This window comes from Haemaphysalis longicornis, unplaced genomic scaffold, assembly GCF_048455015.1.
Source record: "Haemaphysalis longicornis isolate Haplotype H1 unplaced genomic scaffold, Haemaphysalis longicornis Haplotype H1 scaffold_2, whole genome shotgun sequence".
Taxonomy (NCBI): domain Eukaryota; kingdom Metazoa; phylum Arthropoda; class Arachnida; order Ixodida; family Ixodidae; genus Haemaphysalis; species Haemaphysalis longicornis.
Window position 1 is genome coordinate 73,191,272 of NW_027526295.1, and position 14,684 is coordinate 73,205,955.

The following is a 14,684-nucleotide window of genomic DNA, read 5'->3' on the forward strand; positions in this document are numbered from 1 at the left end:
GTATACGAGTCGCCGCCTCCACCTGTTGCTGTCCAGCCCAATTAAACTTCACTTTGAAGCTAAGAGTCGCAGCCTTCGCGTGGAGGGTTTGGGTCATGGGCACTTGAAGTACCTCCCGGAGGTCTCGGACAACTTGCATTGACTCAGTAAAAATGTTGAAAGGTTGTGATTGGTCTGGCCTCATCAGCTCTACAGTCGTCAAGGTGTCGCAAATCGCTTTGAGCTCAGCAAGTGTTGACGGGGGCCTCTGAGGGGCGTGGTAAAGGTAGGTTTGACAAAATTGCAAGGCTGGGTTTACGACGGCTCTGATAATAATGCTTCCTGAAATACTGGCGTCGACGTAAAAGGTATCTTGGCCAGCATTGGATAAGAATTGCGGCGCAACACGGCTTGACCGACCCATAGGCTTGCAGTCAGTAATTAATATACGGGTCCCAGAAGGGGGTTCTGTAGAGGCATCTCCCGGCGTGTTCATTTGGAGGCCCATATACCACCTTAAAGCAGCCACAGATGTGTACACCTGTGGTTTAATAGATCATCCCTGCCGCCCCTGGTGAACCAACTCATCTATCGTGTTAAAACCACCTTTTTCCTTTAGTTAGAGATGGGCTGGTAATAGTCTTCATCGCTTCTCTATTGATGGCCAATAGACGATCCAACTCCGCCTTGTCATGTATTGAAACTAAGTTGCTGCAGGATTGCACGTACGAGAAGCCGAGCCATCTTTTTGTGAGCTCCTCCCGATTTCATGGAAATCCGGAGAACTAGATATAGCCGTTGAAGGGTGCGCCGGCGAGCTTCCCGGAGCCATGCCGTAGCTGAGCCGGAGGCCGCAACGTCCAGGCCAATGATGCGGTGACAAGTAACTTCCGTTACTGACTCGCCATCAAGGCTTAGTAAAATGGGTCGGTTTTGCAGTTATTGTTGAGCCCTTCGATTGCCAACGATAAGTAACGCGGTCTTTTCTCGGGGTAGCATGAGCCCCACGCGTTTGTCCCACGTGTCAACCGTATTTAAAACACTCTGAAGAGCGTGTTCTCGATCTGCAATGTGTGGAAGTTTCGACTAGAGCGTGATGTCATCCGCATAGATGAGTCATTTTAGATCTTTCAATGCCCCTACTAAACGCCTGATGGCTGTGGTGGGGGTGGAGATGATGTTTATTAACGGATGGATCTAGCCTTGCGTAATATGTCGGCAATTGCTCCCCCAATCAACACCTTATGTATTGCACCAAGATGGCAAGCTGGGCGAGTTGGTATTGGTTCATGGTGATAGAAAATAGCCAGCGCAAGAAAGACGAGGACGAGGAAGCCGCGCTGTGTCTGTTACCTTCCTCGTCCTCGCTTCCTTGCGCTGGCTATTTTCTATCAACACCTTATGGCCGCTATGTGCGGGAAATCACCGGGAGTCACTTGATCAGCCCCTTTTTGCCGCTATGCGCGGAAGAGCAGCTGGAGCCACTGAGGCATGTGTCACCTAAAAACAGGAGGATCAGGCTCAAAATGTCTCTCCTGGGGATCCGATGGCCTATAGGAAAAATTATATCATCGAAAGCGGTATACGGAGCGGCCCTCCTTCAAAGTTCTTTGAACAAAACTAACCTCTCCGTCGCATGCTCTCGGAATTCCATAAGACAATGCCCGATGTCACGTATTACACAACACGTTGCGCACAGAGGGGAGGAGATAAGGTTCAACTTATGAAGCCACGCCGGTGTCCGCGCCGAGTTGGTCCGGATGCGGATCAGTAAGGGTACCTCTCTACTCTTCATTCCTTTCGTAACACAACGTTCATGTTGTCGTCGCCAAAAAGATCTGTAGTGTTTTTTAATGATGTTTTTTTTTTCATTTCGACGTTTGTCTGGAGCCACTTTCACAAGACGAGTACAAGGTGTCACTTCACGGGCAACTTGCCCGTGGCTTTATTTCCCAGCACGGCGACAGGGGAAGGAACCCACTCGAAGCGAACGCTATGCCCGTTTTCATTTAGCTGCTGAAGGTGACGTAGGGAGCGTTGACAACATTTATCTTCCCAAAATACACGCTGTAAAAGTGGTGGGGCTGGCTTGGAATCCATAAGAATTACCGCATGCCTCACCCGAAGCAATTTGATTTTTTATAAGGCCGCCCTAATTGCTATACACTCCGCCGTTGTAGGTGATGTCAAATGGTCAGTGCGAGCCACCCAGGGAACGTTTATGTCGGGAGTCACAAAGGCCGCTGCGGTGGTGTTTAATTCTCTGTTGACAGATCCATCCGTAAACACCTGAACACAATCTCCGCAGAACCGGTCCAAGCATATCTAATAGCTCAATTGGAAACCCTACAAAACCGTGTTCACGTCACACCAGTATAACAGAATTAAAAAATCGCGCCGAGCTTGAAGCCTTATCTCATCGTTGTTGTGTATCTTAACACTATTTCAGAAACTTTACTATCATGCGTCTCTTCATAATGATTTAATGAGTCAACCTTCGGCCATCTTCCCGCGCCGTGATCATACACACAAACTCAAACACATCACGTGTCGTTCCCTCGCATTTACTCAAGCATTAATAATCTGCCATCCCCCGTTGTCATCGAACCAAATGTCTCGATATTTACAGATGGTCTAAACAGACATATGCAAACCTAACACCATTCCACTGCCGCATTTGTAAATTTGTAACTTTCATTTTCTTATTACTGCTAATCTTCCTTTCCTTACGCTAGTGAACTTCTCTGTGACGTCTTAATTTTGACATTAATAAATAAATAAATAAAAATAAAATATATAAAAATAGGTAAATAAATAAATAGATAGATAAATTAAAGTTCCCAAGTGGTAACATTCTCGCTCCAGCCACCACTGTAAATCTCTTCGATCGAATGCCCGGAATGCCGAGCTGACACTCCAAACTCTCGAAATACCACGGCGGGTCCAAGTGATGTTGATTCTTCCGCCATTGCGGATAGAGAACGCTAAGAGTGTTGAGTGTTTTGTGTATGCGACACTCCACCCTTAACGGAGACGCCTGAGAAATGTCTTCCCGGCATCGGACTCTCCCAGCCGGACGAGCTGCAAGAGCAGCTGCTGAGACGCCATCAAGCGGAGTGCTGAAAAATTGGATTCGTCAAGGACCTTTTAAGTGCGAATGCACTTCTTAAGCGACCCTGAATCACGCGTCCACCGCCGTCCGTCCGTCCGCACCACATACCCACTTAGGGCGATTGGCCAAGAAGAGTTCCTAATTTCTTTAGCACATACCCACTTAGGGCGATTGGCCAAGTAATCTGAATCACGCGTCCACCGCCGTCCGTCCGTCCGCACCACATACCCACTTAGGGCGATTGGCCAAGAAGAGTTCCTAATTTCTTTAGCACATACCCATTTAGGGCGATTGGCCAAGAATCGGGCGTGAGAAGGGCTAATGCACCCGCTTAAAGGAGTACTGACACGAAATTTCAAAGCTGAGATCCGCTCTAGCAATAAAGTACAACGACAACACAAATAGGTGTCTGTGCATGGCACATACCCACGTGGGGGATTGGCCAGGAATCGGGCGTGAGAAGGGCTAATGCACCCGCTTAAAGGAGTACTGACACGAAATTTCAAAGCTGAGATCCGCTCTAGCAATCAAGTACAACGACAACACAAATAGGTGTCTGTGAATAAATGCATCTTTCTTTCTTTGTAGTTGTGTGTGTGTGTGTGATCTCTCTTTCGCGAACATTACCGAACCGCGCAAATTCAACTCCTGCATTCGCACTTTCACATTCTTCCCCTCGGGGAAATGCGGGGAAATTTTTTCTTTGCCGCCGCCTGGGGAACTTTTAGGGATATCTTAATGCTCTGTCGGTGCTGTGCTTCCGAGAGAGAGAAAACAGGTAGTTGAGAGAGGAACGTCAAGATGAGCGCCGAGTGGAGCCGAAGCATAGATGACGGGTGATTCCCACAGTCGGTTCCACCTATTCGTCGAAGCACATTTAAGCGGAGTATCAAGGACGTGGCAAGAGACTCCACGGCCTGCCTTAAGAATAACTTATGGTCGATCGTGACGCCGAGAAACTTCACGCGATTAGCCAGCCAGATTGGCAAGCCACCTAAGGTTAACTTGAGGCGCGTAGTTTTCCGTTACCTTCCTGGAAACAAAATAAAGCAAGATTTTTTCGCGGACATCGTTAGTTTCACTGAAGAACATGGGCTCTGACGGAATGAATTAGTGCTAGAAATTTCATAGGCAACCGCTTGTGTTCATATCCGAGATCCAGATACATAAGTCGTCTGCATATATTGCTAAGTGCACTGACTTGCAATCGTTTTATAAGGAAGCCATGAAGACAAAACACGTTTGTGTTTAATTAATTTATGTTAAATTAACTAATTACTTAAGTTCAAAAATTTTATTTTCCCGCTAAATCGTGCGGTTTCGTCTTCTGCAATGGCATCACAGGGCCTCGTTTACCGTTAGTGAACCTGGATGGCGCCACCACACCGCGGCAAGCCATTTTCTGCCTTTGGTTTGTTTGCGAACGTATTTGTACCTGGCTTGTTTTGTTCATGGAGACAATCGTTTCTTGAAAAATGGTGCTCGCTCTACAAATACGGTCACGTAAGGCATCGTCGCTTCTGCCAATCGGCCAGTGTCGTCTGAAACAACGGCAAATACCCGCAGTCCTCTGGAACTAAACCAAGCATAGTGCGCGCAGTACCAATAGCAGTATACGCATCGGTACTTCTATGTTTACGTGTGCTTTCGTAACTTCCACTCTTTGTCCCACCAATCTTAACGCTTTAAAAAGAATGTGCTCTAAAATTAAGCGCAAATAACTCTTTCGGCAAGCTTATAAGGTCTGCCTAATTTGCGTTTGCTTTTGCCACCTTCGGACGATCGCCGAGCTGTCTGGTATGACATCATAGGTTCTGTTGCGGGAAATGAGGTAGTGGGTCGCGTGGCCATTCCCTTTTTCCTAATTATGTAGCTTATTTGAGCGAAGTTTACGTTAAAAGTGGTGTCAGTATGATTCGAACGAGGCAATCTTTTGGATGAACCAAACTTGTGTTTTCTCTTCATGGCTCCTGTTAAAGCTGGAAGGAGGGCCGCCATCGCCACATTGAAAAATGTAGGGGACAGACCGCTTCCCTGCGGCACCCCTCGCGAGACTCTTCTAGTGCTACTGATAACGTCTTCAAATCGGACCTGCATGCAGCGACCCGTGAAGAAAGCATACGCGAAGCGGAGAATATTTCCGGTCACTCCCATTTCTTGCAGCTTTGTTATGATGCCGCTTTGTAAGACACTGTCGTAGGCTTTGACGCGTCAAAAAACAAAGCCAGTGTTGAGAGTCTAGGAGACCTCTGGTGCTCGACATGGCTGACAAGGGGAGAACGCTGTCTTTTCGCTGTCTTGTGCTTACAAACGTTGCTGGAAGCCACTCATGCATGCTGGAAGCTTTTTATTACTTTCGAGCCACCACATCAGCCTAGCATTCACAAGCTTTTTCATGAGCTTAGCCACACACGATGTGAGTGAAACGGGCTGGTATGAGGCAATGTTCGCCTTATCCTTTGCGTGCTTTGGAAGCGGTTCTACCCGTGCAAGGTTCCACAAAGTGTGAATATTTGCAGTATATCGAACAAAGGTAAAATACAGGAGCAAGTTCATTTTGTGGTGTCAAGCCAAATTGACAAGCATTTGATTGCTTAACCTATCAGGACCCGCTGCGCATCGTCGGCTCAAACTCTTCAGTGCGGTCAGCAGCTTCCGGAAAGGGCAGGGAACATTCATGACAGACACACGCAATTAATGTAAATAAATGACAGGACAGGCTCCTTGAATCCACAGAAAAGGTGTTAGCAAAATCCTCATCCAAGGCATGAAGTGTCCTGTTTTTCTGTAGGGCTAGAGCGATTAACGGCTTGTGCAACCAGCGGTTTCCGGAGATCCCATTGACAACGCGCTAAATGCCTGTTGCCGGAGTAAAGACGCTTAGAGGATTGCAAAACGCAATCCCTTGCAATCTCAATAATTTATTTGTGCAACGCCTAATCGGCGAATTTAACTGGTGAAAACAAGTCTTAAGGGAAGCGTCACCTTTGTGTCGTGCTAACTGATGTTCAACCTTTTGCCGTGCGGGACACAAGTTCCTAAGCTTGAGGTCCGGTGCGGGGAAGTGGGCCGGTAGCTTGAGCAAAGTAGATGCTGCTGCTTTTCTAGCGAGCATGGCCTCGAAAATATCACAATCAAAAATGCTCACTTTGTCTCTATATCGGTCCCAGTTGAAGACACTTCCGATCCTGCGCTCACTTTGTTGAAAACCAGTCGCACCAATAAAAAGAGGGAAATGTTCGCTACCCATTTTATCTGGCGCAGTGTTACGCTGTATTGATAATCTGAGAAGGGCTGAAACTGCATCAGCTGTGGTTCCGTGTTTTCTAAAACAATTTTAAAGTAAATACAGTCGAGTCCACTTATAACGATACCGTTTATAACAATATATCAGATATAACGATGAACAGCTCTGGCACCGTCAACATTTGTATTCTTTCCATGGTAAAATAAACCGTTTATGACAATGCTCCAGTGCCACGATATCGGATATAACGATTGAATCCGGTTATATTGTGCACCAAAAATGGAACAGTGATGACTCTAATGACGCGGTTGCGCAGCCTACTCAGGTAGTGTCAGCGTTGTACGGAACGGCGTTACAAGGAACGGCGTTCCTGGAACTAGTTCCTTTTTGGAGGAACGGAGGAACGCCACCGTTCCATTAAGGGTTGGTGTAACTGTAACGGTAACTCGTTACGTTTTTGAAGGAACGGCAGGAACGGCGTTCCTGCCGTTACATCGCTTGGATTTGGCTGATTTTGATGCCAAGGCTCGAGTACAAAAATCCACAAAGCGGTACTGCGTTTCTATTCCAATAAGACGGTCAGTTTGCCCGCCCTTCAGCCGTACGTGCTTCCCCGAAGGTCAAAGGCAGAAGAATAACCACGGAGCAGGCCGCAGCTTGTGCTTGCTTTCATGCTGGTTGCTTACGTGGCGTTCGACGGGTGAATAGCGTAGCCGCGAGAATGCTTTTCACCCTTCATAGTTTGTTTGGGGGGGGGGGGGGGTGCAGAATGTGCGTCTGGCCGGCAGAATTGTTCCCTGGCGGGGAAAGAATACAGAGTTTTAGCAGTCCGTCCGTTCTGTCGTATGCGTTGTTACTGGGTTGACCGGGACCCGGCTGGGCACTTGGGCATTCGTCGCGGTAGGGGGATTGGTTCCGCGGGCCTGCCTTCGCCATGTCCGTGCCTCCGCACCCTTCCTACTCGCCCTTCCGCGCGCTCAAGAGCAGACCGGGCCCGGCCAACCCTGTAACAACGTAGCCAACGAAACGGACGGACTGCTAAACGGGATCCGGACATTTCGGTGTCAGACATTTCGGTCAAGGACGTTTCGGTGTGGACATTTCTGTGCACGGACATTTTGGTGCACGACGTCTTGGCCCAGACATTTTGAGTGAGTGGATGTCCCAGGCATTCTTTGAACATTTTAGTTTTAATATTGTAGTTTCGTGACTTGATATGATTTTACGTTCGAGAGTTGTGCTTGCGGCGCCGTTCGTGGAAACGAACGCTAAACCGTGGCGGAGCATTGCCACGTGAAACCCAATTTCTGTAGCAGATGGTAAAAATTAACGTTGTTAATTTGGATCCGTTCAACCATTTTTTGTTATTTTAACATTCATTTGAACAACTCTAATACTTTAAGTGTTACCAAAGTGCTTTGCTTTCACTTCACCCAACGGTGCAAGACGCTGCTGCTTTTAGTCTATTCCTCCACCCCCCCCCCCCCCCCCAGCAAAACTTCCGCGAAAAAACAACAGAAAAACGAGGTCGATTAGGCGCGTGTGCATTTCGTTTGAATTATTCTCTCAATCCATCTCGCCTTCGTTGCATTCGGTGTCAGTTCTACTTAAAACTAACAAACCAACGATCGCACTTACGGTGGCGTTACTTAGGGGAGGGGAAAGCTGAGCCCCGCCGGCAATCATCCCCCTAAGTAGAGAGAGAGGGGTGTCACTTGTGCTTCACTATTGCGTCGACTGGACTTCGAAAACTTCAAGACGGCTGTTGCTGCTCTCGTCACACTAGCCCATTCATTTTTTTTGCTCCTTATAATGGGAGGAAGCGATGTATACCTGGGGTGTCCATGATATGCGCGACTTGATGAGTTAGTTCCCAAGGGGGTGACTGAAGGTGCAGAAAGAGCGATTCCTGGAGTGGGGGCACCGTCAATATGACCGCGACGCGCGGAAGGGCGTAGCCAGCAAACAATAGTGGCCATTGTGTTCTCAGCGGCTTTTTGGGTGGCTTTTTGTGTCACATTATAGAGGTTTCGTGCGCCCATGGTGAATGTAAAGCTTTTTCTCTGTTTTAAACGCGAAGTGAGCTATGTCATTGTTCTGAATGTATCACCCAATTCCTCCACTAAGCCTCCACTAAGCAAAAGCCTCCACTAAGAGGCTAGCACTATGTTCTAAATAAAAAATAAAAAATCACTGCGGTGACGCTTCGGAGACCGTGAACTCCACCACGCCGGTAGGATTTTCAGAGAAAACCGAAAATAATATGGCTGAAAAAGAAATCTGGTCGAGATTCGAGCGTACAGGCGGGAGGTGGGAAGGGGGGGAAGTGGGGTGGGGGGGGGGGGGGCGCTAGAACGAAGGAATAAAATGTGGTAAACGTGGGCTTGTAAACATTAAACGAAGGTTGGTTGTCCCGAACACAATGGGCGGAATTTGTATGCACAACCGGTACACGCTTTATCAGCATTTAGGACATTAGAACCTGCGGCTGTTTGCCAAGAGGCCCGTTTTTCCTCCCCGACAATATCCTAGACCAGTGTTCGCGAGTACATTTTAGCAAGGCATCCAAGCCTACGTAATACTCTTCATAAGGTTTTCTTTTTTCGGGGGGGGGGGGGGGGGGGGGGGGCTAGTTAATGTTTGTTACTTTTTGTATATTGAGAGTGTGCATGTAATTTATGTAATTTGAGGGTGTGTAATTTAAAAAAAAATACAAGAGAGGCGGGAGACCATCGTAATCACGGGTAATTGTCTTTGCTAAAAAAGAGCGAATATAAATTAACAACCTGTCATAAATGAAAAACAAAACGTGTGCTAAAGAATTCAATCGGCTGCATAACAGGTGTCCCCAGGAAGAGGTATTAAACAAAAATGTATAAATGTAGAATTTCTCAAAATACCTGGCGAAGATCGAACATGGCATCAATCAAAAAAATAAATTCACTGCTCCAGATTGTGGTCCATAAACCACGTTAAGCGGAAATAAAAATATGACGGCTGTCGCAAACAGGCAAGAACCGCATCATTTGATCGCCGAAATGTCCGTACACCGAAATGTCCGTACACCGAAATGTGCGTGCACCAAAACGCTCGTACACCGATATGTCCGTACACAGATATGTCCGTACACCGAAATTTCAGCACCGAAATATCCTCCACCGAAATGTCCTCGAGCTGTCTGGAGTTTCTCCGGTGCTCCCTGAAAAAATTCGCCTAGGAGCGTTTCTTTTGATTATCTTTATCTCCAGATAATCTGCTGCCGGTGCTGTTAATATTCGTAGAATATACGTAGTTCGGTGTGAGTTTTAAATGTCTCACTTAATTTTGACCCAGGATTATCCTACACTATATTTTAATTTAAAAACCTAATTGTAACGTTAATGTAACGACACGTTCCAATTTTCGAAGTGGAACTGGAACGCGTTCCTTCCGCAATAAAGGAACTTGTAACGAGAACTCGTTTCAAAATTGGCAAGGAACGAGGAACGAGCTTTCGTTCCTATTTTGAAGGAACGTGTACAACACTGGGTAGTGTCTTCCTAGGAGGCCCATTGCGTGACACAGGCCCTTGGGGTACTTTGTCGCGAAGGACATTTACCTCAGCTAGGTGAAGCACCTATAGATGCTCTCGGAAAAGATTTGCGCTAGCGTCACACGCGGCATACAAAGGTGACCTACTGTGGCTTCTTTTCCGCCAATTAGTTGTAGTACGACCTTGCTGGCATGCGAATAAAATGTTTGAGCCCTGTTCCGTCTTTTTATTTCGCAACCCGCTTATAACAATTATCGGTTATAACGATGGGATTTTCTTGGCACTTGGATATTGTTATGAGCGGACTGGACTGTAAATAAACAATCGTTCACAATCCTTTTTACCTGTATGCAGGTTACTTCTTCAAAAAAATTTAAATGGCACTCGGAACGAAAATCACCGTGTAGTTGTCTGAGTTTAATGTGACTCTACTCTATCAAGCAGAGCCACCTTAGCTGTATTAAGTTGATCAAGAAATGTGTAGCTTCTTTGGAGTGGATTCACGGGTACAAGATTTGAAGAGATAAGATATCGATAATATTTTTATTATTCCTGTAGGGACCGGGGGAAGTCTAGCGGCCTTCAGACATTAGGTGTTTTACAAACTGCACAAGGTGGCTAAAGTCCCTGTACCTCTTTATATAAGTATAACGGACACTAGTACACGGCCAAATGTGATCACACATTGGCCGAATGTGGTCCAATATTGGCAGAAACGTAATTGTCGGTAGGAAAAGCGGCCTTCTCTGCTTTATCAGGATGGGTGTGCGGGTTTGAATGGGGGCCATAGTGTCAATCCTTAAACAGCGCTTGGAGACGACAGCGATAGACAGGGGACACACGGCGGTGCGATGTGTCTGCTCTTGCGTGTCTCCTCTGCTATCGTCTTCATTTTCAAGCGCTCTTTAACGAACCACGTGCAGGCACCAACTAGCCCAACTGTCGATTCCACTGTGTCCACAGCGTCTTCCACATATTTGGAATTTTTTGTGGGCATTGTCATTGGGTTGGCAAATTACACAAGCGAATATTCTCTTTCTCGTTTCCTCAGTACAGAGCTGTGATGTTCTGAGAGATTTTGGTATGTAGACTTATACAATTTTCTCACTCAGCAAATCTAAGATGTACGCTCTCATCTATGAACAACTATTTGCTTGTATTTTATCGGTCTCGCGTATATAGAGGTGCCATTTCATTTTCCTTTGAAATAGTTACGAATTTGCCACACCGATATTAGCGTAGGTGCCACAAGCAAATAAAAATGGGTGTGTATGATTTGTGTGCGAGCTGCGACCTACGTTACATGTATGTGAACAACCATTCGAAAAGATCCTACATTTTGACAGTTCATTTGCTGAATCCACAAAAATCCGCTAATAAATTTGCAGAAGCACCCGCATTGCCGCAAGGGTAACGCCTTTTACAGGTGATCAAATACAGATCCAGTGGTGGTAGTTATACAAGTTGTTTCGTGTACCAACTTCCACCAATTAAAAGGTTTAAGGCGGTAAGTTGTTAGTGGGGATATATGGGAGCGTACCGAGATTGAAGTTACCTGCAATAACTACACGACCTTTATGCCCCTAATATACGAAAGTAGGCAGATCTAAAACTGATGAACACACTAAGGGAATGCCACGTTTGAAGGGCGGTAAACGGCACCAAATGCTCTTACACATCAAAATGCTACAGAGGTTGCTTCAATAGCACTGTCACTGACTACAACATGAAAACGATGTTTTCTTTCACAAATATTGCTAGCCTGCCTCCTGCGTCGTATTGAGAAAGTCTGTAGCCATATCTAAAAACTATTTTGTATTTTTTAAGCCATGTTTCACTGACCCCAATTAAATCAAAGACATACGGGTGTCGTAAGATTAGGCAAAATCTTGCATCTCAATTTTTTTGGGGGGGACGAGAGGCACGCGCCGCAGTGTATGACGTACACTAATGCTTTGTTAAACATTAAAACTGCATTGAATAAAGGGTGCTACTATGATGTTAGTCTGATACTTCAGCCGTGCTCTGAAAGTAACCTAGAGAGAGAGAGAGAGAACTTTTATTCTGTTGCGCCCCTTGGGGTAGGCCCAGCAGCCAAGGCGTTGGAGCTTCAGCGGTGGGCCTCAGCCGGTGCACCTTCACCTGGTTTCTTTCACATGGGGAGTGTACGATCATTGAATTCTCATCTTCTCGAATCAAGACGTTACCGTAGCTCAATTAGACAAATTTAGGGCTTTTCTTTGATTTAACCACGCCATTTTTATTCAACACTACCTTTGCAGCTACACAGCGATGCTCGTTAGCACAAACTGCATTGTTGGTGTGGGAGGCAGCGAGGGCGTTATGTAATTTTTTCTTCGTAGCGCCCGTGAGAGGTTGTTTGGAGCTGTCTTGAACATGAACGGATTACCATGATTGGCTCATGTTTACCTTGATATAATACATCGTGTAGAATATCAATGTCCTTGTCGAGGTCATCGCAATAACCACAGCCGCAGATGCCCCATCGTCTTGTAGAAGCACTCCTTGTAGACAACAGGAACGCAACTGACAACAACATTCATTCTTCGCTTGTACAGCTTGAGCTTTACAATCTCCCTTCTCGCCTACTAGGGATCCTAAGCGTGGATTTTCAAATAATTATTATCTGTCGGCTGAAAGCCTTCGTAGTTGTTTCTGTGTTGTTGTCATTCCTTTAGTGCATTAGCGCCACGTAGGCAATCGAATAGCGATAATAGTTGTGGTTATAAGTATAACTAAGTGCACGGTGCCATCTTTTATTTTTCCTTCTTTGCGTGTCGTCTTGCGTGAGCTAAATGTAACAAGCCCTACTTACTATTTCTTTGCAGTTCCTTTCGTGTTTATTCCGAATATTACGATTCAAAAATGAGCTCAGCCGGTTGCGATTGCGGTCATAAGGGAAGCTTTTTTACAAATAACAATGGTAGAGGTGCTCCAACCCTAATAAGATTAAAACCAGTTGATTTATTATTTGTTATTTTGTGGGTCTATATTTCGCCAAAATTTCAGCTACAAAAGACAATCAGAAGTAATAAAAATTTACATTATTACATTTTATTCATTCAATACTACTGGTGTGACGTTACCTGCCAACAAACGGTTGTCTCGTATTCAAGCACAGGCTAATTGTTATTTGCAATAACAATTAGCCTGTGCTTGAATACGAGACAACCGTTTGTTGGCATCAAAACACACATAATTGAAGAATGGACGTTACAATCAATGGTTTATATCAAGTGTTTTTCTTCAACGTTGAGATAACAGACAAAAACTAGCAGTTTAATTATCAATTTATTTGATGCAAGAGCTAAGCAAAAAAAATTGGTGCAGACATTCTTAGGGAATAGCAGTGTTGGCCCGCACAATTGTCGTGTTGAGCAACCACAGCTGGTGCAATTTTCATTTTCATTTGCGTAATGAGTACCTTAGTAGCAATTACGCAACAGATACAGTGTAGTTCTGCAACACGCTCATCTTGGGGACGTGCAGGATGTTTGTGGCATTGAAACCGAATACAAAATCTAGATGCGTAAACTTGGGGTCTGGCACTGTGTAGTCGGCCACCAGGACGTGCCTCAAGCGCTGCTTCAGGTCTTCGTAGTCCTTGGGGTGTGTAAAGATGTCGGCCAAGCCTCTGAAGAGCGCCACAGGAGCTCGGATCTTTTCCAGTGGGTAGACTGGAGGCTTTTCCTGAGTAGGCAAAAAACCGCATTTACTGTTTGATGATTTGGCGTCCACAGAAGTGCCCAAATTGATCTTTCCGGGCCCCATTCCCCGCCACATTATTGGCAAGCGACGAATTTGTCTTGTTTTGCAGACCGTGATATTCCAAACGTTTTTGCAGCCAGCAGGGCCTGAAAATTTATTTTTCATTTCAACTTAAACAGTGCCAGTTCACGAACTTCCGCCTCAAGTTTTTAGTTTGGCGTGCCATCCAGAAAATGAAGGAATGCCAGAAATAAAAAAACACGAATGCCACGTGGAGTGGTTAGAAGAAGCTTTACAGAAACATTATGTTACAGAACTAAGCGCTGCTGTTTACAGTTCAGGTCAACAGTGACATGAAGATCGAAGGCAGAATCGCCATTACTTTTAGGGGGCACAAAACTGCTCAAGAAACGAAGAGACGCAAGTATCGAAAACTCTTGGAGGTTTACAAGTAAATTACAGTGGAACCCCGCTGATACGTCCCCTGAACATAGGACGACCCTCTTCTTACGACGTATCGCCGCGGTCCCTGAAAGCTTCCTATAGAAACAATGCATTGAAAACCCCGATGATACGACGCTCGGGTATACGTGGCCCGCTTCATACGACGGACCCTGGGGTGGATAAACCGGCGTTTTCCCATATTTTACACCACTTCGCCGCCTCATCCCGACATTCTTTATTCTTAACTCCCGTTTGCGTTGCTTGATTTGTAAAGGTCCGGGGGCGGGCCGGATCACTTGCTGAAAAAACGGAAGCAAGCAGGCGGGTACTGGTGAGCGGGAGTTTACCTGCGACGGCCCCATGCGGCAGCAGTACGCACACGGGCCAATCGCGAAAAGTTGATGTTCAGGTGGCAGGCGGACCGTGAATTTGAAGCTCACGTCGAGCCGCCGACGAACGAGAATACATACGACGCAACCCCACGGTGATGGCTGAGCAGCCATTTTCCATGGCCGCTCGATTTAAGTTTGTTCCTTTCACGACGCTCTTTCTCCCTATATATCTGATCTCAGCTTATCAGGGTCTCTCAAAGCCTCGTTGTCACTCCGCTCCTTTCTAAAGTGTCTCAATCCACACTCTTC

The 14,684-nt window shown here is 46.1% G+C and overlaps 1 protein-coding gene across 1 annotated transcript in view; it reads right to left on the bottom strand.

Moving 5' to 3' along the window:
• Window positions 1–13,326: 13,326 nt before the first annotated feature.
• Window positions 13,327–14,684, bottom strand: part of LOC144168068 (lipase member N-like) — a 31,887-nt gene continuing 30,529 nt past the window's right edge. The window contains exon 9 of the mRNA XM_077697152.1: window positions 13,327–13,581. Within this exon, the coding sequence (XP_077553278.1) occupies window positions 13,327–13,581 (255 nt within the window). The remainder of the gene's footprint in view (window positions 13,582–14,684) is intronic.